Source organism: Paroedura picta, chromosome 8 (assembly GCF_049243985.1).
Source record: "Paroedura picta isolate Pp20150507F chromosome 8, Ppicta_v3.0, whole genome shotgun sequence".
Lineage (NCBI taxonomy): Eukaryota > Metazoa > Chordata > Lepidosauria > Squamata > Gekkonidae > Paroedura > Paroedura picta.
The window spans coordinates 5,747,053-5,774,861 of NC_135376.1; the positions used below are offsets into that span (position 1 = coordinate 5,747,053).

The following is a 27,809-nucleotide window of genomic DNA, read 5'->3' on the forward strand; positions in this document are numbered from 1 at the left end:
ATTGCATTGCAGTTGTATAATTTCTAAAATAGTAGTAGTATTCCAGCAATTAGCATACAGAAGCATTCCATATTGTCCAGGCTGTCAAACTAAACTTGGTAGCAGTAATTTCTCATTGATTCTTCATGGCTTTAGGTATTGCAATGTCAAATGGACACACCTGGAGGCAGCAGAGGAAGTTTGGGGTAACTTCCATGCGGAAGCTGGGACTGGGGAAGAAAGGCATGGAGCCCCAAATAGAAGAGGAGGCCCAGCAGCTGGTGGAATGTTTTGCACGTACAAAAGGTATGTGATGTCAGGAAGCTGGGCTAGCCAACAGTCTACTAACACAAACATACCAGCCCCAATTTCCCCTTTGATGTTTGAGGTCCCAGGGAGCCACAGCTGTGAGTGCCTGGCACCCCTCCATCCACATCAGCTAACCGCATCAGAGAGCCAGTTTAGCGATGTGATTAAGAATAATGGCCTCTAATCTGGAGGACCAGGTTTGAATCCCCACTCTTCCTCCACAGGCAGGCAGCTGGGTGACCTTGGACCAGTCACATTTCTCTTAGAGCTCTCTCAGCCTCACCTACTTCACAGGGTGTCAGTTATGGGGAAAGGAAGGAACAGGTGTTTGTAAGCTGCTTTGGAACTCCTTCAAAGAGTGAAATGTGGGGGCCATTCCGCACAGTGCTAAGGTTGCTGAGGTCTAACTGGTGTGAAACGCTATTTTTTTAACATTATGCACGACATCATACACAATCCGCAACACTTCTGCAACACTCTCGCAAGAAGCGCTTTGATGTAGCACTTTTCGGGGAATCGTAAAAAGTGGATTCCCCCTAGCCGCCGATAGCAATGAACACACGAACACACGGCTTCTTTAACCGAAGTTCCTGGACAACTAATGCAGCAGTGCCAAACAGAAAGCACCCGTATTCAAATGTATTAAAACTTTCCAAGCACCGTCACCCACAGTCATTGCTCGAAAAAAATTTTTTTTAATGGAAACGCGTGTCGACGAATACACGTGAGCGCCGCATGTTTTGTCCGATAAAGGAATGTTTTGGGAAGAGAAACCAAAAGACGGCTCTCTATGGAGCAATGAATAAACACATGTTTGTTGCCACTAGTATTTTCGTTTTTTTTAAATTTAAAGGGAAAAGGGGGTTTTGGTGGCACTGGGATATCACTGGGTCTTCAGTTTGATTGACGGCCAGAGGCCAGCAGACACGCCACAAATTACGTCTTGTTTGTAGAGATTCAGGAAAGACGAGAAACTTCTGGGTAACAAAAACAGCGCTAGCGGGAGAGCCTTTTTTCTGCTAGAAATGGCTGTGTGTTATCAAGACCTGCCACTATTAATTGTAGCACTTTACGATAGCGTTTACATTTAGCTACATTGGCGGTTGTGCAGAATGGCCCTGGAGCATGAAAAAAAACAGCTCTTCTTCTCCTCTGCATTCAATAAAAACAATAATAACCCTAAATAAAATTTGCCATTTGGGGAATAAGAAAAACCATCCGCTATACTTACATGGCTCCTAAACAACTCTTTAGCCCTTCATTGATCACATCACAGAAACTTGGTGGAATGATTCTCATGACTGGAATGTAATGGCATCACAGAAACTTGGTGGAATGATTCTCATGACTGGAATGTAATGGTGGATGGATATGAACTGTTCAGAAAAAACAGAATAGATCGAAGAGGTGGAGGAGTGGCACTGTATGTGAGGAAAGGGCTTACCTGTCAGGAAATTCTAGTGAAGGAGAGCATATCTACAGTGGAAAGCATCTGGGTGAAAATAAGCGAGGGGAAAACAAACAGTGTGGTGGTTGGTGTCTGCTAACGACCGCCTGACCAACGAGAGGATGTGGATGCTGCACTTTGTGAGCAGCTTGAGAAAATATCCAAACGGCAGGACCTTGTCATCATGGGTGACTTCAATTACCCAGATGTGTGCTGGGAAACAAACTCTGCGAAGCGTCCTCAGTCATGCAAGTTTCTGACCTGCCTGGCTGACAATTTCATTTATCAAATGGTAGATGAACCCACAAAAGGTTCAGCCATACTGGACTTAATACTGACCAACAGGCAAGAGTTGGTGGATGAGGTGAAGGAGGTGAGGACCCTAGGGGGAAGTGACCATGTCCTCATAGAATTCCTTTTGAGATGGGGAGCCAAGGAAGCTTGTAGCCAGACGCGGATGTTGGATTTTTGTAGGGCAAACTTTAATAAACTCAGAGACATGATGAGTGTCATACCATGGACGAGAATGCTGGAAGGGAAGGGAGCATGTGAAGGGTTGGTGCTACTCAAACAAGAGCTATTGCATGCTCAATCAATGACTATTCCAGAAAGAAGAAAACACTGCAGGAGCTCTAAGAAGCCTATTTGGATGAACAGAGAACTTCAAGAGGAACTAAGAAAGAAAAGGAAAATGTTCAGGAAATGGAGGGAAGGACAGAGCTCTAAAGAAGAGTACCTACAGGTTACTAGGCACTGTAGATCAATCATCAGAAAGGCCAAAGCTGAGAGTGAGCTAAGATTGGCCAGGGAAGCCCATTGTAACAAGAAAAGATTTTTCAGTTACGTGAGGAGCAAATGTAAAGTAAAGGAGGCAATAGGCCCGCTGTTGGGTGCGGATGGACAAACTCTAACGGAAGATGCAGAGAAAGCAGAAAGGCTTAGTGCCTATTTTACATCTGTTTTTTCCCACAGTGTTTAGGCACATCTAGAGATGGCTGTAGCCAAAGGATAGTGTCTGGGTGGCAGGTTAACATGGATAGAGAGGTGGTCGAGAGGCATTTAGCTGCACTGGATGAGTTCAAATCCCCTGGTCCAGATGAAATGCACCCAAGAGTACTCAAAGAAATTTCCAGAGAACTTGCACAGCCCTTGTCCATCATCTTCGGAACCTCTTTAAGGACTGGAGATGTCCCGGAGGACTGGAAAAGAGCAAACGTTATTCCGATCTTCAAAAAAGGGAGGAAGGATGACCCGGGAAACTACAGACCAGTGAGTCTGACCTCTGTTGTGGGGAAGATAATGGAGCAGATATTAAAGGGAGCGATCTGCAAACATCTGGAGGACAATTTGGTGATCCAAGGAAGTCAGCATGGATTTGTCTCCAACAGGTCCTGCCAGACCAACCTAGTTTCCTTTTTTGACCAAGTAACAGGTTTGCTGGATCGGGGAAATTTAGTTGATGTCATTTACTTGGATTTTAGTAAAGCTTTTGACAAGGTTCCCCATGATGTTCTGATGGATAAGTTGAAGGACTGCAATCTGGATTTTCAGATCGTTAGGTGGATAGGGAATTGGTTAGAGAACCGCACTCAAAGAGTTGTTGTCAATGGTGTTTCATCAGACTGGAGAGAGGTGAGTAGCGGGGTACCTCAGGGTTCGGTGCTCGGCCCGGTACTTTTTAACATATTTATTAATGATCTAGATGAGGGGGTGGAGGGACTACTCATCAAGTTTGCAGATGACACCAAATTGGGAGGACTGGCAAATACTCCGGAAGATAGAGACAGAGTTCAACGAGATCTGAACACAATGGAAAAATGGGCAAATGAGAACAAGATGCAATTTAATAAAGATAAGTGTAAAGTTCTGCATCTGGGTCAGAAAAATGAAAAGCATGCCTACTGGATGGGGGATACGCTTCTAGGTAGCACTGTGTGTGAACGAGACCTTGGGGTACTTGTGGATTGTAAACTAAACATGAGCAGGCAGTGTGATGCAGCGGTAAAAAAGGCAAATGCCATTTTGGGCTGTATCAACAGAGGCATCACATCAAAATCACAAGATGTCATAGTCCCATTGTATACGGCACTGGTCAGACCACACCTGGAGTACTGTGTGCAGTTCTGGAGGCCTCACTTCAAGAAGGACATCGATAAAATTGAAAGGGTACAGAGGAGAGCGACGAAGATGATCTGGGGCCAAGGGACCAAGCCCTATGAAGATAGGTTGAGGGACTTGGGAATGTTCAGCCTGGAGAAAAGGAGGTTGAGAGGGGACATGATAGCCCTCTTTAAGTATTTGAAAGGTTGTCACTTGGAGGAGGGCAGGATGCTGTTTCTGCTGGCTGCAGAGGAAAGGACACGCAGTAATGGGTTTAAACTTCAAGTACAACGATATAGGCTAGATATCAGGAAAAAGTTTTTCTCAGTCAGAGTCGTTCAGCAGTGGAATAGGCTGCCTAAGGAGGTGGTGAGCGCCCCCTCACTGGAAGTCTTCAAGCAAAGGTTGGAGACACACTTTTCTTGGATGCTTTAGGATGCTTAGGGCTAATCCTGCGTTGAGCAGGGGGTTGGACTAGATGGCCTGTATGGCCCCTTCCAACTCTATGATTCTATGATTCTATGATTGATCTTTGATTATAAAGTAGATAGAGAAGGAGTAGCAAAAAAGATTTCAGTAAGGCTTTTACTTTCAGTAAGGCTGCTGGCAAAGTTCACCATTAAGTAAAATGAGCACCCAGCTTGCTGGGGGGTAAATGGTAATGACTGGGGAAGGCACTGGCAAACCACCCCGTATTGAGTCTGCCATGAAAACGCTGGAGGGCGTCACCCCAAGGGTCAGACATGACCCGGTGCTTGCACAGGGGATACCTTTACCTTTACCTTTTAGGTGGAGAGGGAACTGGCTAAAAAACTGCACCCAAAGAGTGGTCGGCAATGGTATTTCATCAGATTGGAGGGAGGTGAGCAGTGGGGTGACACAGGGCACGGTTCTGGGTCCGGTACTTTTCAACACTTTTTTCAGTGAACTGTAAGAGATGACACCAAATTGGGAGGAGTTGTAAACATTTGAAAAGATAGAGTTCAATGGGATCTGAACATGCTAGAAAAGTGGGCAAATGAGAACAAGATGCAATTCACCAAGGAGAAATGCAGAGTTCCACATCTGGGTCAAAAACTGAGAAGCAGGCCTACTGGATGGGGGGAACCATTTCTGGGAAGTCCCACCTATCACATGGGCCACACCGTGGATTTGATCTTTGGTGCGGGGTTAGAGGTTGATAGCAGTGAACTATGGTTAAATCCAAGCCCCACCCCCTTCATATATAAGCGAAGGGCATATTTACGCCCACTTATGGGGATTTAGGGATCCTGCTGGATTTCTGAATGCTCTGTCCCACTCAATGCCCCACAGTCTACAAATGGTAGTCCGTCCTGCTGGTGGCCCCTGTCTCAAGTCAGGCCCCGGGACACTGGGGAGCAGAGAGGTAAGAAACAGGAGCTGAGATGGCTGGAGTGAGTTTGGAGGAAAGCGTCTGATGAGGCAGCAAGAAGAAGAAGAAGAAGAAGAAGAGTTGGTTCTTATATGCCACTTTTCCCTACCCGAAGGAGGCTCAAAGCGGCTTACAGTCGCCTTCCCATTCCTCTCCCCACAACAGACACCCTGTGGGGTGGGTGAGGCTGAGAGAGCCCTGATATCACTGCTCGGTCAGAACAGCTTTATCAGTGCTGTGTTGAGCCCAAGGTCACCCAGCTGGCTGCATGTGGGGGAGCGCAGAATCGAACCTGGCATGCCAGGTTAGAAGTCTGCACTCCTAACCACTACACCAAACTGGCTATAAGAACATCTTATAGAATAATTAGGAAAGCCTATGAGATGGCAGTGAAAACCGTGAAAGGGATTTCTATATGGCTTCCATCAAAATTCAATTTCTCGCCCAGCACAACTGTTTGGGGTTATTCAGTCCCTTGCCACCCTCGAGAATGGGTGCTCTCATGATAGTCAATTGGCTACGAGCTTCAAGGTTTTGGTGTTAGTATACAGATGAAATCTTGTTCCTCTGCCCCGACGTTTCACCAACCTCCAAAACAGAAAGAGGACTGGAGGCCCCGTGGCCGTCTTCAGAGGAAGGCTTTGGTAGCTACAGTGATCTTTCACACACTGTGATGGATAGGTTCCTAACCCTCCCAAAATGGTCACAGTTTGGCCTGGAGGGGGTAGGAATGGGAGGGGCCCTGGGTGGGAATGTACACAACTTTGCTTCCGAACCATATTCTGCATGATCATATAACTTCTGGGGTTTCTTGGAGCCTAAAAAAATGTTCCAGGGGTTTCTTAATGGTAAAAAAGTTGAGAGAGGCTTTCATAGACCCTCACATAGAACCCCGGCCATCTTGGACATGCTGTTGTAAAATGAGCACAAGGGGAAGGACAGCAGTTGGCAAGCAGCTATTCCTCCAAAGGTGCACAAGGTGGTGACCAGGTGCCCCCGTGGTGACCAGGTGTTGGGCAGCAGGAGAAACCAGCCTCTGATTTGGGAAGAGAATCTGGGCGTTCTGACCCTCCCTGCAGGCAATCCCTTGCAAAGGTTATGTGGTGGGTTACCCAAGACCGGAGGAAAACCCTTGGAGGACAGAGTGGGACAGGGCATACAGACTGAGCTACAAGAAGACTGGCCCAAGCATGCGAAAATCTATTCACATTGCAAAAGTCAGGATTTCTGGAGGTCTCAAGGATCTAATGGAATCTAAGAAGACATCTCAGAATGACCTTTATTAAACCTGCTGTGATTGGGTGTGAGGGGATCGTTGTCTGTGTTGTATGTTTGGGGAAATACCCTGATATATTCTTTTAATATTTTCTGAAAAATAAACCATTCTTAAGATTGCAAATCTCACTTCCTTTTACCTTGCTCCACTATGATGTCCACTCTGAATGTTCACAAAGGAAGGAAAATATTTTGTGACCAATTTTATTTGCAGGTCAGCCATTTGACCCTGCAATGCCCATTTTTAATTCCATCTCCAATGTGATCTGTGCGGTGGTTTTTGGATACCGGTTTCCCGTTGAAGATAAAGAATTCATCAAGTTGACTGAAGACGTTCATGGTTTCCTTACATTTCTATGTACATTCTGGCACTTTGTAAGTCATTTTCTTTTACTTTAAGATGAACCCTTTAAGATGACTGGGGAGAGAAAAGAATTTGGTTGACTCGAACTTTATTTTTTGAAAAAGGTGCTATCAATATGAGAAGACTTTCAATTTGATAATGAACAGAAAAACAGACGTTCTTTTGTCATATTGATTTTCATATAGTTTAGATGATATATCTTGTGTAAATTACAGAATAATAGAATCATACAGTTGGAAGGTACCTGTTGGGTCATCTGATCCAACCCTCTGCACTATGCAGGACACTCACAACCCCATCACTCTTCCAGAAATGCCAGGTGCTGGACCAACACGGCCCATACCAATGTGTGTTCTACTAAGACTCCTAGATGCTTTTCACACATACTACAAGTCTTTCCCCTTCCTATACTGGTGTCTTTAGTTTTTCCTACCTAAATGCAGAACTTTACATTTGTCCCCTTTGAATTTCATTTTATTCAGGTTAGACCAGTTTTCGAGCCAATCAAGATCATCCTGTATCCTGATTCTGTCTTCTGTTGTGTTTGCTACCCCTCTCAGTTTAGTATCGTCTGCAAATTTAATAAGTATCCCCTCTAATCCCTCATCCAAATCATTTATAAATATGTTGAACTCATGTTCAGACAGCATAAGGGAAATTAGACTATTGAGGTCTAATGCAGCATAATGAAAATGGTTAAAAATTCCAGAGATAAATAGGAAACATCAGTTGTTTGAATTTGTTTGTGTTCACTTGAGATTGAATTGCACAGGAAACATTTTGTGTACAATAAAGTGTCCACGTCCTTCCCCGATATAATAAAACCAAAACAAGTGAAGACAGCTCAGTGCCTCCTTGATTGGCTGTCCATGGGTGTAGGCCTCCAATAGAGAGTGTCCACTCTCCCATGGATGGCCAATGGCATGTCTGCCCTGCTCCCAAGCACCTCCTCCTCCTTCTTCCAGCCCTGACTTTCTAACTTTCCCCTCCTTCCTTCCTTTTACATCTTTCTTCCACCCTCCCCTTATCTTTCTTTCTCCCGTCCTTCCTTCCCTCACTCCACTCTTTTTACTGTCATCTTTCCTTCATGCTCTTTCCTTCCTTCCTTTCTGCTTTCCTTCCTTCTTTCCACTTTTATCCTTTCTTTCTGTCTGTCTTTTTCTATGCATTTCTGTCTTTTTTTAACTTTCTGTCTTTCTATGTCTTTCGATATCTTTCTATTTTTCTGTCTCCATTGTATTCTGCTCAATCATGCACACTTCAGATTTTGCAGATTTTAACTTGTCTAAACCTTACTGCCAACCTTTGGTCCCACTGAGGGAAAAATTAATGGCCATACTTGAACCCATGATGCTGATTTTATGTTGTTGTTGTTAGTTGTGAAGTCATGTCTGACCCATCGCGACCCCATGGACGATGATCCTCCAGGCCTTCCTGTCCTCTACCATTCCCCGGAGTCCATTTTAGTTTGCACCGTCTGCTTCAGTGACTCCATCCAGCCACCTCGTTCTCTGTCGTCCCCTTCTTCTTTTGCCCTCAATTGCTCCCAGCATTAGGCTCTTCTCCAGGGAGTCCTTCCTTCTCATGAGGTGGCCAAAGTATTTGAGTTTTATCTTCAGGATCTGGCCTTCTTAAGAGCAGTCAGGGTTGATCTCCTCTAGGACTGACCGGTTTGTTCGCCTTGCAGTCCAAGGGACTCGCAAGAGTCTTCTCCAGCACCAGAGTTCAAAAGCCTCAATTCTTTGACGCTCGGCCTTCCTTATGGTCCAACTCTCGCAGCCATACATTGCAACTGGGAATACCATAGCCTTGACTAAACGCACTTTTGTTGGCAGGGTGATGTCTCTGCTTTTTAGGATGCTGTCTAGATTTGCCATAGCTTTCCTCCCCAGGAGCAAGCGTCTTTTAATTTCTTTGCTGTAGTCCCCATCTGCAGTGATCTTGGAGCCCAGGAAAATAAAATCTGTCACTATCTCCATTTCTTCCCCATCTATTTGCCAGGAATTGAGGAGGGCCAGATGCCATGATCTTATAGTGATCATGATCTTATAGTGATTTTATAGTGATTTTATAGACCCAGCAGTGATTTTATAGACTCTGCCACCTGAGCCAGCTGATAGTACTGATAGGATTTTGTTTTCCTCTCCTTGTAGGTCTATGACATTTTCCCATGGCTCATGCGTTACCTCCCGGGGCCTCACAAGAAGGCCATAGCAAGGGCAGAGGCTGTGCTTTCATTTGCAAGGAAGGAGATCAAGATGCATAAGGAGCATCATGCTGCCCATGAGCCACAAGATTTCATTGATTTCTACCTGTCTCAGATGAAGAAAGTAAGTACTCACCTTCTACATGAAATCAGATCCACTCAATAAAAAAGAAAATGACGACACCACATGCAAACGGCATGATTTTTAAACTGTATGGCTCCTTCACTGCGTGAGCTTCAGGTTTAGAAAACTGAATGGAGATCTCTCCAGATCAGAAACTTTGTGTTTATTTATATTTTTTTATTTATTTATAATTCGATTTATTTCCCGCCACTCCCTTACAGGCTCATGGCGGCGAACAATAGTCTTAAAGCACCATTAAAACCCCTATTAAAAGACTTAAAAACTCCCAACAAGGCAGAAAAATATCCTACTCCTGCCCCTCTCACCGAGGCGATGGGAAAATGGAGAAGGAGTGATGTGCACTTTGACCTCCCTTGGGGGGCAATGGATCTACATTGCCAACCCCAGCCTCAACCATAGACCTGGCGGAAGAGCTACGTTTTGCAGGCCCTGCAGAACTATGTCAAATCCCGCAGGGCCTGCAGCTCACCCGGGAGCTAATTCCACCAGGTAGGGACTAGGGACAATGGTCACACCCAGGTTCCTAGCCTGGGACGCAATAGTAAGTTGCGCCCCTGCCAGGGTGGGTAAGTTGGTTCTTATAGGCCGCTTTTCTCAAAGTGGCCTACTGTCGCCTTCCCTTTCCTCTCCCCACAACAGACACCCTATGGGTTGGGTGAGGCTCAGAGAGCCCTGATATCACTGCTCAGTCAGAACAGTTTTATCAGTGCTGTGGGGAGCCCAAGGTCACCCAGCTGGCTGCATGTGGGGGAGTGCAGAATTGAACCTGGCATGCCAGATTAGAAGTCCGCACTCCTAACCACGACACCAAACTGCGCGCTTCCTGACCCCCCCCCCTTACCTCTCAGCCACAGGACCTCCGTCTTGAAGGGGTTGAGTGTCAGGCAACTCTGCTCGAACCATTCTGTCACTGTTTCCAAACATCTGGCAGATGGTTCCAGGGGAGAATCCGGGTGGCCATCCACAAGGAGATAGAGCTGGGTGTTATCGGTGGCAACCCAGCCCAAAACTCCATACCAGCTGTGCCAGAGGGTGCATAAAGATGTTGAAAAATGTGGGGGAGAGGACCGCACCCTGAGGAACTCCACAAGGGAGTCTGTAGGGACACGAGAATTCATCCCCCACTGCAACCCTCTGGGTTTGGTTCTGGAGGAAGGAGCGTATCCAGCGCAAGGCTGTGCCCCATATCCCCATGCCGACAAGGTGGTGGACAAATAGATCATGGTCCACAATGTCAAAGGCTGCCGTCAGGTGTAAAAGAACCAACATGGCTGACCTGCCTCTATCCAGCTGGTGGCGGAGGTCATCCAGCAGGGCGACCAACACCGTCTCTACCCCGTGGTCAGGATGGAAGCCAGACTGATATGGATCAAGTGCCAAAGTTTCATCCAAGAACACCAGGAGCTGGTCTGCCACAGCCCTTTCCACCAACTTACCCAGGAACACCAAATGCAACACTGGCTGGTAGCTGGCAGGGTCCTGTGGGTCAAGCAATGGTTTTTTCAGGGAGGGCGAACCACCGCCTCCTTCAGCCACTCAGGGAACTCCCTGGCACCCAGGAAGAAGTTGATAATGTCCCTGAGCTGGCCTCCTATCCCCTGGCCACCTCCTTTGAGGAGCCAAGAGGGACAGGGATCAAGGGGGCAGGTGGTCGCCCTGACCGACCCCAACAACTTGTACACTTCGGAAGAAGAGAGCCATCTGAAGCCATCAAACCTCACTACTAAAGGCAGCCAACAGGCCTCCAGTTCATTCACTGTATTAATTGTGGTGGGAAGATTGCGGTGGAGTTGACATCACATCTGTATCAGACAGGTGTTGTCTGGCATCGGGGGAAAGAGAAGTGATTAATCTGAACAGGCAGCGTTTTCCAAGTGTTTTCTTCAAATTGTATTGTCTTCAGATTGTTGAACAACCCAAAACAAAAGGGTAGAGACAACTGAGACCCAAGAAGAAAACCACCCTCTGTATCTGGTTGTGTCACTGTAATGCTGTGTGCTAACAACTAATGGTCTACCACAGGGGTAGTCAAACTGCGGCCCTCCAGATGTCCATGGACTACAATTCCCATGAGCCCCTGCCAGCATTCGCTGGCAAGGGCTCATGGGAACTGTAGTCCATGGACATCTGGAGGGCCGCAGTTTGACTACCCCTGGTCTACCACATCAAAAGTGGTCAACAGATCTCAAAGCACAAGGATAGCCAAACCTCCCCGATCCAGCTGCTGCCCCCAGCCAGATGGCCCTGTTCTCAACTGATAACCCCCCTACACCAAATCATTCCACCCCCAGGATCAATGATGCTGAGAGAGCCATATAGGAGTAATCCTCCCAGACAAGGATTGTAATCTTATTTCACAGAGCTGAGAAGTGAAGGAACGAGAAACCAGGTGGGGCCAGATCTTTCGGGGCAATAGTTTGACCCTCTTGCACCTAGATCTCGGTCAGGCATGCCAGGCCTACCTCGTGCCTTGAGAAATAATCCTGCAATGTCGAGGATATGTTGTTGATTGACCTGGCATTGCATAACATCAGAGTCGTCTCCATGTCTCTCCATGTCTTGGGATGGGATGGAGATTAGAAGACCAGCACACATATCCATCAGGCCCACGGCCATGAGAACCCTACAACTGGAGCCTTCTTGGACCTGCAAATGTCCTTACTATTCAACCTCCTCCCACCGCTGTGTCTCCCTTGGCCCTGAAACATTGGAATTCCCCTCCCAAGGCCCCTCTCTCCTGATATTTTGTCCATTGGAGCCAAACTAATTCCCCAGCCCAACTGCACTATCTACCCCGCCCTCCCCACCCTCTCAGCAGTCCTAACTAGCATGTAACAATCCCCTTGGCTAGCCGAGACCTCCCTGGATCCCCCTATTCCCAGAGGTTCTCTGTGTATACTCCCCAGAACAGCCACTAAACACCGCCAGAATAGGCAACTAGTTCTTGCAGTGGAGAAGCAGTACTTATAGCTTCGGGGTGCACAGTCACCACCAGATTGTATTAGCAAGTAACATCTGAGGGGGATGTTGCACGTCCTCTGGCTTTACCCGATAGCTTCCGAAGGTTGCAGATTTCCTCCCAGAGGGGAGTTGCTCCTCCTTGGATGACAAAATTGACTGGACCTATGAATCAGACTCATGGCATTCGTAGGTTTCTTGTAGAATGTGGCTTTGGGTGTGATGGCAACCTATCTGATGCTCCCTCAATACATTTTGAGGAGTCTTCTCTCCATGGCTTCAGAGTCAAAATGCTTATGGGTAGTTGAAAATGCAATCTCACTTTCTTTCCATCAACACAGAGCGAGAATGATCCCAACTCTACTTACAGTGAAGACAATCTGGCTCAGTGTATCTTTGACCTCTTCATCGCAGGAACAGAAACTTCAGCCTTGTCACTGCAATGGGGACTGCTTCTCATGGCAAATCACCCAGACATCCAAGGTTAGAAGGACTTCTGTAGTGACTTGAAGAAAGGCCACCTTTATGGCCCACGGTTGTAATTCTTTTAAGCTTCCATACCGAGCAGCTAATTAACAGCACAAGTTCCAAGGATTACCCCAGCACGTACCTGCAAAAGAAAGCAGAGTAAGAAATAGAAAAGAGTAGAAAAGAATCCCTAGGATTCTAAGTAAATATCATTGTAAAATGGGTAAAATGGATTAGTTCATTAATACAGTTTTAGGAGGACTTGGATTGATCAAAAGTGCAATGAAGTCATTTAATGTCCATTTGAGAAAGTCATTTAATATCCATTTGAGAGAGGGGTTTATATTTCATCCCACCCTTGTTCATGGTCTTGGAGGGAGGAGATCAACTGCTGCTCGACCAGACCAACAACAGCTTGCAAGAAGGAGGTAGAGCAGGCTGTGCTGGAGAAGTGGCACGACCAATAGATGCTCAGGGGGGCTAGTAGGTGACAGTGCTCCACTAGAGGGTTGTGGAGAGTAGTCATTGATGCCCTGAGTCCTGACTGATGGTGGGGCTTGGTACCCTTAGGCTTGGTGATCAGCCATGGCAGGGTGGCAAGACAGGAGGGGAGGGGGGAGGAGGAGTTGCTCTTTTCCAGGGGGAAATTCCAGCACTTCTGGGCAAAGGTAGGAGGAGGTTCAATAATAGGGGGGCAACATTGCACACAGGTCCAAGAAGGCTACGATTGAGGGGTTTCCATGTTCATTGGCTTGGTCGATACATACGTTGCCCTGGAGGAGAGTGGGCTAGGGTGGAGCCATTGCTGATGCTTTGTAATTCTAGGTTGATTAAGAACAAGACTACCACCCTATGAGAGTATTTCACAGGGCACGGTGTGGACCTGGCATGTCTGACCAAGACCTGGGTGCGAGAAGGCAAAACTGTCCCCTTAAAAGATCTAGCACCTCCCGGGTTCTCAGTTTTACATCAGCCTCGGCTCCATGGTAGGGGTGGTGGTGGTGATCCTGGTCCAGAACAGGTATTCCTTCAGAGCATTACTGGCACCAGGGGTGCATCAGCTTGAGTTGGGATTCAGTCTAGAACATGATCAACTGGATGGTGTACCATTCACCCACTGTCCCCCCAGATGCCCTGCTGGGCCTGCTGGAGGAGGTGGCTGCTTGGGGACTTCAATGTTCATGCGGACTCACTGTCTGCAGGACCTGGCCCAGACCTGGTGTTGGCGATGGAGACGCTGGGATTCCTGCAGGTTGTTGCTGGTCCCACTCAACAGGCCTTCTTGTTTGCTGCCATTGATGAGATTGCTCCTCAGCACCCTCTCCACCCTCCCCTCAAACAGGCTCCTTGGTTTTCCTTGGAGCTTTGGGAGAGGAGAAGGGGAGCTAGATGACTAGAGTGAGGGTGGCGGAAAACTTATGATGAAGCAGCAAGGACATCTCATTGCATGCTTGTGAGGGCATATTGGATCATGGTGAAAGTGGCAAAATTAGAGTATCTGCTAGCTCTCACCCGGGACAATTGTTTAGGGTACTTCAGACTCTTACCGCCCTTGAAGAAGGGCACCCAAATAGTAGTGAATTGGAATTCTGCTGTGAGGCTTCAGATATAAAGTATTGTCGCTCCGCCACGACCTTACTGCCACGGTTGATACATATTGTGAAATGGAGGCTCTGTGGCCATCGAGGGGGATTAGTTTTGATGGCTTCAGGTGGCTCTCTGGCCAGTGCATTTTCAGTCCTGACACCAACTTGGTGGAATCTGTTCCTACTTGAGCTAAAGGCTCTAACAGAGCTTTCGAAGTTGTGTTGGGCCTGTAAGATGGAGCTCTTTGCCAGATCTTTGGTTGAGGCCTAGCTGGTTAAGATCTGGGGCCTTTTCGCACGGGGATCTTTGTTGCAAATTGTTTGTGGAATGAAAAATCGCCATTTAAAATAGTGGAATTCGTCGTTATGCATACCTGCCTTTGTAGTGGAATCAGTTGCGTTTTTTAGCGTTTCCCACAGGCTTCCGGTCTCGGCAGAAATCGCTAGAAAGGAAGCGCTATTGCCAAGCTCGTCCCGCCCCTGGCCGTCAAGCAGCCAATGGGCTGTCAGACGCACAGGAAACTCACAACAAAACTTATTCAAAAGAAAAGAGTTTTATTGATTAGCACTATACGCATTGGACTGAAAGTCAAATCTGACCAGAGGCCAGATTTGCCCCAGCTTATCAATACATTTCTCCCGCCCAAAACTTGACAGTTCCCAAGGGGGGGGGGTAGGAGAGAAAAGCCATATGTGTTAAAACAACAGGATTCCATCTCTCAGCCTTGAGAGAGGTGACAACAACCCTGTGAGCCCACAACAAGATAAAGGTTAGCATAACATCACTACTCTACTTTATAGCTTACAAAACTACAAGGCCAGGACAAGCAGGCGCCAGGGCCCATCAAGCAATATAACTGACATGGAGGAACTCAGGCTAATTTATGACAGAGATTCTACAATCCTGACATCCCTCCGCATTAAAACTAACTCACTCCCCCATTCAGCCGGCATCTACCGGGCGAGGACACTCAGGGAAAGCTCGATGGAAAGCTCGGAGGAGGCGGGGCGCCTTCACATTCCCTGCCTCAACCCACTCCTTGTCTCCAGAGGGAAAATCTTTCCAATCGACCAAATACTGGAGGCGACCCTTATGCAGACGAGAGTCTAAGATTTGGTTCACTTCATAGTGGGTATCTTTGTCGATGTATATTGGTACCGGTGTAGCTGGAGGAGGGTGCCATTCATCCGGGACGGGAGCTCTCCGCAGCAGGCTGGAATGAAAAACCGGATGCACATTCCTATAAGTCTTGGGCAAAGCAAGTTCTACAGTTACAGCATTGATTAATTTAATCACTTTAAATGGGCCCACATATTTCGGGCCCAGCTTCTTGGATTTTTGTTGACAACGCAAATTCTTTGTGGACAAATAGGCCAAATCACCTACTTTCCAGTCTGGTGCAGGCACCCGTTTTTTATCTGCCTGGGTTTTATAGGCTAGCTTCGCCCCTTTGAGGCTGGCAACTATCTCTGGCCATCCAGCCCTGATGGATGCAGCCCACTTAGTAATGTCAGGAGCTTCGGTGGAGCTGAGTTCCCAAGTGGGCGCTGCCACTAAATCAGTCCCATACACCACCTTGAAGGGGGATACCCCCGTTGAGGCGTGGGCCCCATTGTTATAGGCAAACTCAGCGAGTGGCAATAAGGACACCCAGTCATCTTGCTGATGATTGATGAAGCAGCGTAAGTACTGTTCCAAAATCTGGTTGACCCTCTCGGTCTGGCCATTCGACTCGGGGTGATAGCCTGAGGTGAGGGCTTGCTCTATGCCCAACAGCTTCAGGAGCTCCCGCCAGAACTTGGCAACGAACTGGGGGCCCCGATCCGTCAGGACACGTGTCGGGATCCCGTGCAGACGTACCACGTGGGTTATAAACATTGAGGCCAATTTCGTTGCAGTAGGCAAAGCTGAGCACGGGATAAAATGAGCCTGTTTTGAAAAAGCGTCCACTACCACCCAAATGACTGTCTTTCCTTGACTGGGGGGTAGGTCCGTAATAAAATCCATAGTGACATCGGACCAGGGCCGAGAGGGAGTGGGCTGGGGTTGCAAGAGTCCTTTCCTTTTACCCCCGGCAGGTTTTGAGGTGATACAAGTGGGGCAACCCTGCACATACTTCTCCACATCCTTGCGCAGAGAGGGCCACCAATACTGTCTCCTGACCAGGTGCAGGGTTTTCACAAATCCAAAATGTCCAGCTGTTTTTGCATCGTGACAAAGTTTCAAAACCTCACCCCTGGCCGCAGCTGGGACAAAAAGCCGCTCGCCTTTGAAAAAGAGCCCCCCTTTCTCAGTCAGATCGGGGCGGAGGGAGCAAAATTCCGAGTCCTGTGATAACTCCTTCTGGACCCAACCCCCTGGAATGGGTGTTACCGGTTTCGTGTGACTACGCGTCACCGCGGCCATCCCCAGTTGGGCGGGGGTAAACACTGTATCCACCAATGGGTCCCGTTTGCTGTTGTACTGGGGCAGGCGCGACAGGGCGTCTGCCAGAAAGTTCATTTTGCCGGGCAGATGTTTAAGGGAGAAGTTGAAACGAGCAAAAAACTCCGCCCACCTCATCTGTTTTGCCGAAAGCGAGCGGGGCTGCTTGAGCGCCTGGAGGTTTTTATGATCCGTCCAGACCACAAACGGCACTGCTGATCCCTCTAACCAATGCCGCCAAGTGGACAGGGCCAATTTGACTGCTGCCGCTTCCTTCTCCCAAATGGCCCAGTTACGTTCTGCCCCAGAGAATTTCTTAGAAAGATAGGCCAGCGGGTGCAATTTCCCATCCTCCCCCTCTTGGAGGATCACGGCCCCCATTGCCACGTCCGAGGAATCTACTTGCACCGTGAATTGCTTAGTTGGGTCAGCATGGGCCAACACCGGTTCAGACGTAAACAACAATTTCAGTCTGTCAAACGCGTCCTGGCATGGGGGTGTCCACTGGAGAGGCGCCCCAGGACGGGTAGCTGTCTTTCCCCCTTGTTTGGTCTTCAACAAATCAGTGAGAGGCAACGCCACTTTGGCAAAATTGGGGATAAAGGTTCTATAGAAATTAGCGAACCCCAGGAAACTTTGCAATTGCCTTCGAGTACGGGGCGGTTCCCACGCCAGTAGGTCCCGCACCTTGCCCGGGTCCATTTCAATCCCAGCCTGGGAGACACGGAAGCCCAGAAACTCTACCGCATTTTGGTGGAACTCGCATTTTGACAGTTTAGCAAACAACTGGTGCTCCCTCAAGCGGCGGAGCACCTCACGGACCAGGTTAGCATGACTCTCAACATTTTCTGAATACACAAGAATATCATCAATATAAACCAAGACCCCTTGGTACAATAAATCATGCATAATTTCATTAATCATATTCATGAACACGCCCGGAGCGCCGGCGAGGCCGAACGGCATTACATGTATTCAAACTGCCCCAGAGGCGTGTTAAAAGCTGTTAAATATTCGTGTCCCTTCTTTATTCGAACCCGGTAATAGGCCTCCCTTAGATCCAGTTTCGTGAAGATTCGCGCCTTCCCCAAGTGGCCCAATAAGTCCTTTATCAGGGGGAGTGGGTAGGCGTTGCAAGTGGAGACTGCGTTCAAACCCCGGTAGTCGGTGCACAAACGCAGAGAACCGTCTTTCTTCTTTACAAAGAGAACCGGGGCCGCCAAGGACGAGGTGGCCGGCCTAATAAAACCCCTCGCCAAGTTTTTGTCCAAAAATTCCCTAAGCTCCGCCATTTCCCGCGGGCTCATTGAGTAAAGCTTGGCTTTTGGGAGGGGCTCTCCTTTTTTCAATTCAATTGCACAGTCAGTCTTACGGTGGGGGGGGAGTTGGTTGCACTCCACCTCCGCGAACACATCCGCAAAGTCCCGGTACTCGGCGGGAAGCGCTGCCCCCCCAGATCCCAACGCGGCCACAACCCCCACACTCGGGGGACTCCGCACCCGCGCGTGCTGCTCGCAAGCGGGCGAGGTGAACTCTACCGTCCCTTCTTTCCATTTTACTAGGGGGTCGTGTTCCTTTAGCCAATCCAGCCCCAACACACAAGGGAAGGCAGAGTGGGGGGCCACCAAAGGCTGGATCTGCTCCCAATGTTTTTTTATGTCCAAGTCCATGGGGCGCGTTTTCGCCGTGGCTTCCCCTCCCGGGGCACATTTCCCATCTAATTGGGTGATTGGCAAGGGTTCTTTCAGTGGCACTTTTCCCACCCCCAAAGTCTCGGCCAGCGCTGGGCTCACTAACGACTGGGTGCACCCTGAGTCCACGATACACCGGATACCCACTGTCTTCCCCGACTTGGGGTTGGAGAGATTGGCAGGTAGGAGCAGCAAGGGGGAATCACTCACCGCGCGTTTGCCCCTGACGGCGGCCTGCTGGCGGGGCGCCTTTACAGCAGACCGTCCTCGTTTCCCGACTGCGCCTCGGCTTGGTCCTCATCCTCCGGCTCGCTACCTTCCTCCGAGTCTTCCACTACCGGTGCAGCAGCCACCGGCACCAGCAGAGACTTGGCGCTTTTCTTCGGAGCGGCTTTCTTGGTGGGCTGGGCTTTCGGTGGGAGGCTGCTCATGGCTCTCGATGTCGATCCCACCTTGGACGGGCATTGTGCGAGAAAATGCCCCGCTTGGCCGCAACCCAAACACAGACCTTTCTCCATGCGCCGGGTGCGCTCCGTCGGCTCTAGTTTCGCACGGGGCTTGACTTTCGCCGGGGTGGATGTCTTCGCCCCGGTTTTCCCCGCCAGAACTTGGATCATCGAGGCTCGCTCCAATCGGTTTTCCATCTCCCCCGCCAATTGGACCCACCCGTCGACGGTAAGCGGGTCTTCCAGCAGGAGGCATTTATCCGCCAGAGTGGGATCGAGGCCCCCCACAAACGCCAGCACGCGTTGGGGTTCGGTCCAGTCTGGCACCGAGGACGCCAGCTCTTTAAATTCCCTGGCGTACTCCACCACTGACAACTTTCCTTGTCGGTGAGCTCTGAGTTTCTTCTCTGCCGTCTCCCGTTCGAACGGCTCCACATACATCTGGCGCATGGCTCGCAGGAAGTGGTTGTAATTACGGATGGCTTGGGGATGGTAACGGTACAAGTCCAGGAACCATTTGGCCGCCTTGCCTTCTAGGGCTTGCCCCACGAAACGCACCCGCTCGGCGTCATCATGGAACGTAAAACCCATGTCCATCATATAGGCCTGGAGATGCACTAGGAACGTAGGAAATTCCGCGGGGTTCCCAGAAAACTTAGCCTTGAATTTATAGGTGCTCCGCATCTCCACTCCACGGAGGTGGGGGGGTAGGCGCCCTGGGACCCATTCCGCCGGCGCCGGAGCTGGGACCAGGGGTCTTGCACCACGGCCGATGCCCCGTCCTCGTCCCGCCGCCACTCTCGCTCGCTCAGCCACCCTGGCCGCCTCGGCCGCCCGCGCGGCCGCCGCCGCTGCCTCTCGCGCCGCCGCCGCTGCCGCCGCCGCCGCCTCGGCTCCCGCAACGTCCGCCGCCGCCGCCGCCGCTGCTGCCGCCGCCGCTGCTTCGGCGTCTTCGTCCGCGCCGTCGCCACCGGCTCCGTCGCCTCCGGCTCCGTCGCCGCCAGCGCCACCCGCGTCTTCTCGCTCCTCGTCCTCGTTTCCCCTTTCCCTCTGCGCTCTTGCTCGCGCCGCAGCCTCCGCCTCGATCTCCAGCTGCGCTCTGGCTCTGGCCACCGCTTCAGCATCCGTTGCGGCTTGTGTGTCCGCCATGCCGTGCTCCCGCAGGGCAAGCCCACCGCTCACTCTGCGCCCGCTGGTATCGGGTGCACCACCACCGAGCACTTCCTTCAACAGGCGCTGTGTCCGGCGTTTCTCCTCCGGATCCAACCGACCCGAAAGGTCCTGCAGCCAGTTGGTCACTCTGTCCAGCTTAAACTGCAAGTCCTGCGTCTCACCCACAGGCTCCAGTCCGTAGCTAGGCAGTGCCAGGTGCTCCGGCCACACTTCGTCCCCAGTAGGGCGGTCGTACCTCGATAATCGCCTACGCTGGGTGACGTGTCGTTCCAAAAATTCCTCGGGCCCCGGGGTTGTTCCCGAGATTGCCCTCAGCATGCCCGAGCTGTACGGCCCCGCACTGGCGCCGTCGCCCTGGGAAAGGTCCCAATCCAGGCCCTCTCCCTGCTCAGAAAAAGTATGTCCCTCGCCCTGCATTTTTGCAGGTGAAAGGAGTTGTGAGATTTGACTTGATGTCAGACGCACAGGAAACTCACAACAAAACTTATTCAAAAGAAAAGAGTTTTATTGATTAGCACTATACGCATTGGACTGAAAGTCAAATCTGACCAGAGGCCAGATTTGCCCCAGCTTATCAATACATTTCTCCCGCCCAAAACTTGACAGTTCCCAAGGGGGGGGGGGTAGGAGAGAAAAGCCATATGTGTTAAAACAACAGGATTCCATCTCTCAGCCTTGAGAGAGGTGACAACAACCCTGTGAGCCCACAACAAGATAAAGGTTAGCATAACATCACTACTCTACTTTATAGCTTACAAAACTACAAGGCCAGGACAAGCAGGCGCCAGGGCCCATCAAGCAATATAACTGACATGGAGGAACTCAGGCTAATTTATGACAGAGATTCTACAATCCTGACATGGGCAGCCGTTAGCATGCTCCCAAACAGCCCCTTTCCCTTTAAGAAAGGTTTTTTTAAAAAAAAAACAGACCCATAGCAACGAATCTAGGTAGATTCGTTGCAACGGAGAGACCCATCCAGCTGCCTAATGTGAGCTGTCGTTTGATTGTATGATCGTTGGCACGCTGCCTCGAGTGATAAAAAAAAAATCCCCCCCCCCTCTCACGGGCCCGATTTTCAGCTGAATTAATGTGTAAAAAATAAAGGGACTTTATTTCAGCAAACGGGCTTTTATGTGGTTTGTGCTTAGTGACTAAAGGTGAAGGACTGAAGCCAGGGAAGCCTCTAAACAGAAAGAGGCTCGCTGGTGCGTTTATCCCGCTCGCTCGGAGAAAAAAAAATGGCGATCGCTTCGCCGGAAGTTTGGAGGACAGGCTCAGGAGGAGGGACTTTGAAGAACCCGCAACAATGGTAACGCACAGGTCTTTAGCGCTAGTGTTGCAGATTGGTTGCAGGAGTGTATCGCTATCCGGAGGGTGAATCCACTTTTCTGGATTCCCCTGAAAGCGCTACAACGAAGCGCTTTTTGCTGATTGGTTTCAGGAGTGTTGCAGATTGTCTGCGACGTCGTGCGTTAAGGCAAATTAGTAGCGTTTTCAATTAGCAACCATTGTGCTATTTTGAAGCCGTGCGAAATGGCCCCTGGTCTCCCCCACGCCCCACTTGAGAAAATTAGATCAGCATGGCTTCTCTGACCCTCCCATAGGGTGTCATCCATCTGTTTGTGCAGGAGGGAGGGCTGATTGGTTGCCACTGTCTGAAATTGGCAATGTTTAGATGTAATGGAGTTTTATGGAGGGTTTTAATGTAGGGTTTATGCATTGTTAGCTGCTACGAGCCGGTTTTGTGGGCCTGGTGGGCTAACAGTTGAATCATAAATAAATAACTTGTCAGCAGGATAGATAATCTACTTGACATATTTCCCTTGACCTTCTTAAGGGCCTGGCTCTTCCTGGATGCCGGTCCCTTGGAGGCTCCACACCTCTGGAATTCCCAGGAGATCTGAGAAATTCTGAAGCTGTTGCTGCCTTGACTTGTGTCCTCATTTCCACACTCTGCTGGTCATCAGGCAGTGGCCTGTTAAAGGGCCAGTCCCTGTCAAGCAACGGAGCAAAAGGCTGAACCTTGAACATGTGATGCATGGACACTGGGAGAGGGTCATTAGGGCCCAGTAGAATCAGGGAACCCGGTGGTGGCCCACATTCCCCATCCATACCTAGAATCTAAAACATATATCTGAATTCTATTCGGTGTTTTCTTTTCATGGTGGCATCCTGATGTTTTGCAATCCTTGTTGAAACATGTTCAAGCTTTCATCCCCTACCACCCGTTCACTTCCCTTCATTCTATTTTGGATATGGTAAAAACAGTTAGTTGTTGGTTAAGTATCTGTTTCATTCTTTGCACAAGCTGTGAACTATCTATACAACAGACTCGAATGACCCATTTATTGTACTCTACTTATGGAAAGGCCATCTGTCACGGGGACCAATTTGGGTGGAAAGACTCCAGTTCTTTACATTTTTTTGTTTCTTTTCATAGCAAATTCTAAATGTGCTGCTTTGGGACCCAAGACTATACTTCAATTTATACTCCAATATTTTGAATATGTGATATTTAATAGTTTCACTGGTTCATCAATGAGGTTCAGAATAATGCAGTACCCATAATAAAGATTTGTTATTGTTTTCCTCAGAGAAAGTCCACAAGGAGATCGAAGATGTTTTAGGCTCCTCTCAAATATTCCATTACCAAGATCGGAAGAAGCTGCCCTACACTAATGCTGTGATACATGAAATCCAACGTTTCCAGTATATTGTATCAGTAGGGGGGCCCAGACAATGTACAAAAGATGTGAACATGCGTGGTTTCTTTATTCCAAAGGTACAGGATACTCTTCTGTTTGTACTTCTGGATTCTAAGACTGATATCTTTGAAAAAATGTATCTGTATAGTAGAAGAAGGGGGTTAGTTTTTATCTCCTGCTTTGCTTTGCCTTAAGGGGTCTCAAAACAGCTTCTAATCTCATGTAGAGGAGCTCCCCGTGCTGTAGTTTTCGAAGGCTAGAAACCATTTCCCAGAAATATCAAAGTATTACTACTGAAGAAGTCACGGCTTACGATCAAAGTATTAGTATTGTGACAGCCCATGATTTATCTGGCCCCATCTGTGCTGATCATTCCTGAAATTCAAATTGGAAAGTCTTGTTTTCTTAGCTCCTCTGACCGTACATCTAGATTAGGTCATTCTTGCTGCTTCCATCTTGAGATTAATATGTGTTTACCTGCAGATGTTGCATATAAGAAGAATTCCCTAGCAAGCAGAGGGAAATTCCCAGGAAAGATACCTAATAACATACATTTCCGTTCTAATAGAAACTGAATTTTAAGTAGCCTCCTCAATTTCTCGTGAATTTTAATCTGAAACCTTTTAGCTTCCCCACAAGACATATGAGAAAAAAACTTATAGCATTGTAACATTTCCAACAACTCCCATCAAATTGGTTGGACATTTTACTTATATCTTAGGAGACAAATTCTACCTGTAGAACAATTCTCCCTCAATAGCATATATATTGTATACTGTATATATACTGTATACTTGCCTATTTAACTTGTATGCGGGGCACATCATGAGAAAGGCGGGGTTAGAGGAGTCACAAATTGGGATCAAGATTGCAGGGAGAAATATCAACAACCTCAGATATGCAGTAGATACCACTCTAATGGCAGAAAGAAAAGAGGAACTAAAGAGCCTGTTGATGAGGGTGAAGGAGGAGAGTGCAAAAGTTGGCTTGAAACTCAACATCACGAAAACGAAGATCATGGTATCCGGCCCTCTTAATTCCTGGCAAATAGATGGGAAAAAATTGAGATAGTGACAGATTTTATTTTTCTGTGCTCCAAGATCACTGCAGATGGGGACTGCAGCAATGAAATTAAAAGACACTTGCTCCTGGGGAGGAAAGCTATGGCAAACCTAGACAGCATCCTAAAAAGCAGAGACTTCACCCTGCCAACAAAAGTGCGTTTAGTCAAGGCTATGGTCTTCTCAGTTGCAATGTATGGCTGCGAAAGTTGGACCATAAGGAAGGCCGAGCGTCAAAGAATTGAGGCTTTTGAACTCTGGTGCTGGAGAAGACTCTTGCGAGTCCCTTGGACTGCAAGGCGAACAACCCGGTCAGTCCTAGAGGAGATTAGCCCTGCCTGCTCCTTAGAAGGCCAGATCCTGAAGATGAAACTCAAATACTTTGGCCACCTCATGAGAAGGAAGGACTCCCTGGAGAAGAGCCTAATGCTGGGAGCGATTGAGGGCAAAAGAAGAAGGGGACGACAGAGAACGAGGTGGCTAGATGGAGTCCCTGAAGCAGTAGGTGCAAACTTAAATGGACTGCGGGGAATGGTTGAGGACAGGAAGGCCTGGAGGATCATTGTCCTCCATGGGGTCTCAATAGGTCGGACACAACTTTGCACCTAACAACAACAACAAGTATATATATTGTTAGTTTCACATATCTGGAACAGAGCTGTTCCCACCTGCCATGCAGACGGCGAATAGGGTTATATATAAGTAATTAATCACTATATTATCAACACTATGACATCATTTCCGGAGTGAATCCAGAAGTGACACCATACCACTAAAGGATTAATGAGAACACCTATGGTCAAACCATAGAGTTCCCACTCTAAACGATAGTGACATGAGCAGGTCCAGGTTTCCCCATGAAATGATACCATCTCATCATCACTGTAATGGTGTCAACACTTTCCCTGCCCCCCAGTTTCCTGTCAGGGGTCAAGCAATTGCTGGCGACCCTAGGACACAACAACTATAGCATTGGGACAGTGACTGGGAAAGATCAATGTCCTTGTTTGTATGCATCCTAAAGCTACAGTTTCATTCTTCCAGGGGGCCGTTATTATTCCGGATCTACATTCTGTACTTTGTGATCCTACACACTGGGAAACACCAGAGGAGTTCAACCCAAATAATTTCTTGGACAAGGATGGAAATTTTGTGCAGAAAGAAGCGTTTCTTCCTTTTGGTGCAGGTAAATGCAAAATGTGGATGTGATGGAACAGGCCCTCTTTTGCTTTGCAAGCCCTATTCTGCCTTGCCTACCCCCTTGCCTACACCCAGTTTGGTGTAGTGGCTAGGAGTGCGGACTTCTAATCAGGCATGCCAGGTTCGATTCTGCACTCCTCCACATGCAACCAGCTGGGTGACCTTGGGCTCGCCACAGCACTGATAAAATTGTTCTGACTGAGCAGTGATATCAGTGCTCTCTCAGCCTCACCCACCCCACAGGGTGTCTGTTGTGGGGAGAGGAATGGGAAGGTGACTGTAAGCTGCTTTGAGCCTCCTTCGGGTAGGGAAAAGCGGCATATAAGAACCAACTCTTCTTCTTCTTCTTCTTTTCTGTCTGATTACCACTTCCTGGAAGAGGTATAAAGGTATATCTCAGGGTAACTGCCAGCACCACCTGGTTGTTGTACAGGGCTGCCTGCTTGAGCATCAGGACTCAAAGCTGCCCCTCCCAGTTGGGAAGCCTCACTTCCAAATCTCCCACCGCCCAGCACATAAGCAACATGGAGACAATTTACTGCAGGGTACACCCCTCCAGATGAGTAGCTGCTTTCCAAGTTCTTTCCCCGGACCCTGGGCTTTCAATTTGCCCTGGGCTACTATTTCCAAGGTGTGAGTGCACAACATTGATGAGGGAACCACTGACAGCTTCAAACTGATAAAATTTTTATTAAAGGAACAATTCCATCACTGCTTCCAAACATCTGGCAAGATATTCTTGGAGTGTATCTGGGTGTCTCTTTATCAGGAGATGGAACTGGGTGTCATCTTCGTACTGATCACAACAAAGCCCAAATCTCCAGATTACCTGGGCAAGAGGGCACATAAAGTTGCTAAACAATGTTGGGGAGAGAATTTAACCTTGTGGTTTCCCACAGTGGAGGTGGCATCACAGAGACTGTATCTCTGCAACGGCAACCCTCTAGCCACAGCCCTGGAGGAAGATCAGCCACCAAAGGGAAGAATACAGATGAATAGGTTCCTCACTTCCTTTGTTTCCTTTGCAGGGGCCCGTATCTGTCTGGGAGAGCAACTTGCAAGGGTTGAGCTCTTCATCTTCTTTGCCAACCTGCTGAGGGCATTCACTTTCCAGGTGCCAGAAGGAGTGAAGGAACTCAACACAGATCCAATAGTTGGGTTCATATTAGCTCCCCGCCCACATAAGCTCTGTGCTGTTCCTCGCAGCAGTTCTTCATAAACAACTCAAATTGGAGTGGCTCATTTCTCCTTCAGTTCTTGCTTCATCCTTAACATGCTGTCATGTGCTTGATTTATCCTGTCCTTGATTTCTCTATCAGAGCTTGACAGATGCCTCCCAAGATGAAATTCAGGCAGATCTGTGATGTTCCCGATTGCCCATTCTGTAGCAACTCTGGGATCCAATAGGTTTAAATCAGTCTACTACGATTCAGCCAATGGCACGCAACGGTGGGAAGATCTATTGTTCTCAATTGTAGATAGTTGGATTTCTTGTGGGGGTTTCGGTTCAGTCCTGATTCTTGTAGCACCATGCTGAGATAGCAATAGGGAGCTGACTGAACTCAGTGCGCCTGGCTTCCTTCCAACCCACGGATTTAAAGCGCTCTTTGCAGTGTTGCCCTTGAAGCCGATCCTGAAATGCCAGCTGATCCAGAACACAGCAGTACACCTCCATGCCAGGACTCCATAGAGAGTTCATGCCACTCCAGTGCTCTTGCTGCTCCACTGGCTCCAGGCTGGATTCTGGACCAGGTCCAAGGTTTAATTACTAACCTTCAAAGCCCTAAACGGTCTGGGACCCTTTTTAGCTATGGGACTGCCTCTTCTTCTCCACCCCGCAAGGAGCACTAAGAGCCAGTGACCAACCCTTGGACAGGATCCCAGCCTCAAAGAGATAAGACTGGACTCAACCAGAGACAGGCTTCTTCTAGACCTCAAACTGGTGCAACAGTCTCCCTGATGAAATCAGGGTCCTCTGGGACCTTCAAAAGTTTTGGAGGGTCTCCAAGACAGAGCTGTTCTGACAACTACAGTTGAGGCCAGGAACTGTACACCAGACTGTAACTCCAGACTATAAAGAAATGCTGCTTGGGAAGGTGACTCTGAGGCATTGTGCCCTACTGCAGTTCAGGGTTGCCAGCATCCAGGCGGGACCTGGGGATTCCCTGGAATAACAGCTCCTCTCCAGACTCCAAAAATCATATCCCCCATTAAAGGGATGCTTGGTAGGGGGAATTCTGAGGCATTGCACCCCACTGAGGTTCAGGGATGCCAGCCTCCAGTTGGGAACGATGGAAATCCCAAGAATTACAGCTCCTCTCCTAGCAACAGAATCTCGTGGTGTTTAATCCCAAGACCAACACTGGATGCAGGGTTTGCTTTAGTGTGAAAGGATCGGTGGGAGTGGTGGGCATGGAGACAGGGTGAGTTCTGGTGGGGGTGTGACTTTTCTGGAGCCATTTTGTTTGTGGCCAGGGAGGGGATCAAAGTGGCTAGGAACTACTTCACAGCCTTTGTTTTCTTTGAAGGCTCCCTTTCCCGTTCCCCCACTAAGCTACAGACTTATGTTTCCATCTTCTCTTCCCCACCCTCTGATGGGGCAGCCCCTCATCTGCTGTTCCTGGAGAAGGGCGGTGCTGCTTCTGTGTTTACAGAGGCAGAGGGACATGACACAGTCTGCTCAAGGCGTGGATTAACAGGGCATTTCCGCACATTAGTGAAAATAGCACTGTTCCAGCGGAATGGCAAAGCGTGTTATTTTATTGCACTTCCCAGGCCCTCCTCACCTTATCTCTGACTCACCTTTGTCTGCTGCCTTTTTGCATGTCTCACCCTCCACATATTCCGGCAGCTCCACATGATGTTGCACATATCC

The 27,809-nt window shown here is 48.7% G+C and overlaps 1 protein-coding gene across 1 annotated transcript in view; it reads left to right on the top strand.

The window, feature by feature from the left end:
- The window catches only part of LOC143842889 (cytochrome P450 2J2-like), a 34,862-nt gene extending 8,709 nt beyond the window's left edge, over positions 1-26,153 (top strand). The window contains exons 3-9 of the mRNA XM_077348195.1: positions 136-285; positions 6,718-6,878; positions 9,021-9,197; positions 12,518-12,659; positions 22,563-22,750; positions 24,779-24,920; positions 25,963-26,153. Coding sequence (XP_077204310.1) covers positions 136-285; positions 6,718-6,878; positions 9,021-9,197; positions 12,518-12,659; positions 22,563-22,750; positions 24,779-24,920; positions 25,963-26,153 — 1,151 coding nt within the window. The remainder of the gene's footprint in view (positions 1-135; positions 286-6,717; positions 6,879-9,020; positions 9,198-12,517; positions 12,660-22,562; positions 22,751-24,778; positions 24,921-25,962) is intronic.
- The last annotated feature ends 1,656 nt before the right edge of the window (positions 26,154-27,809 follow it).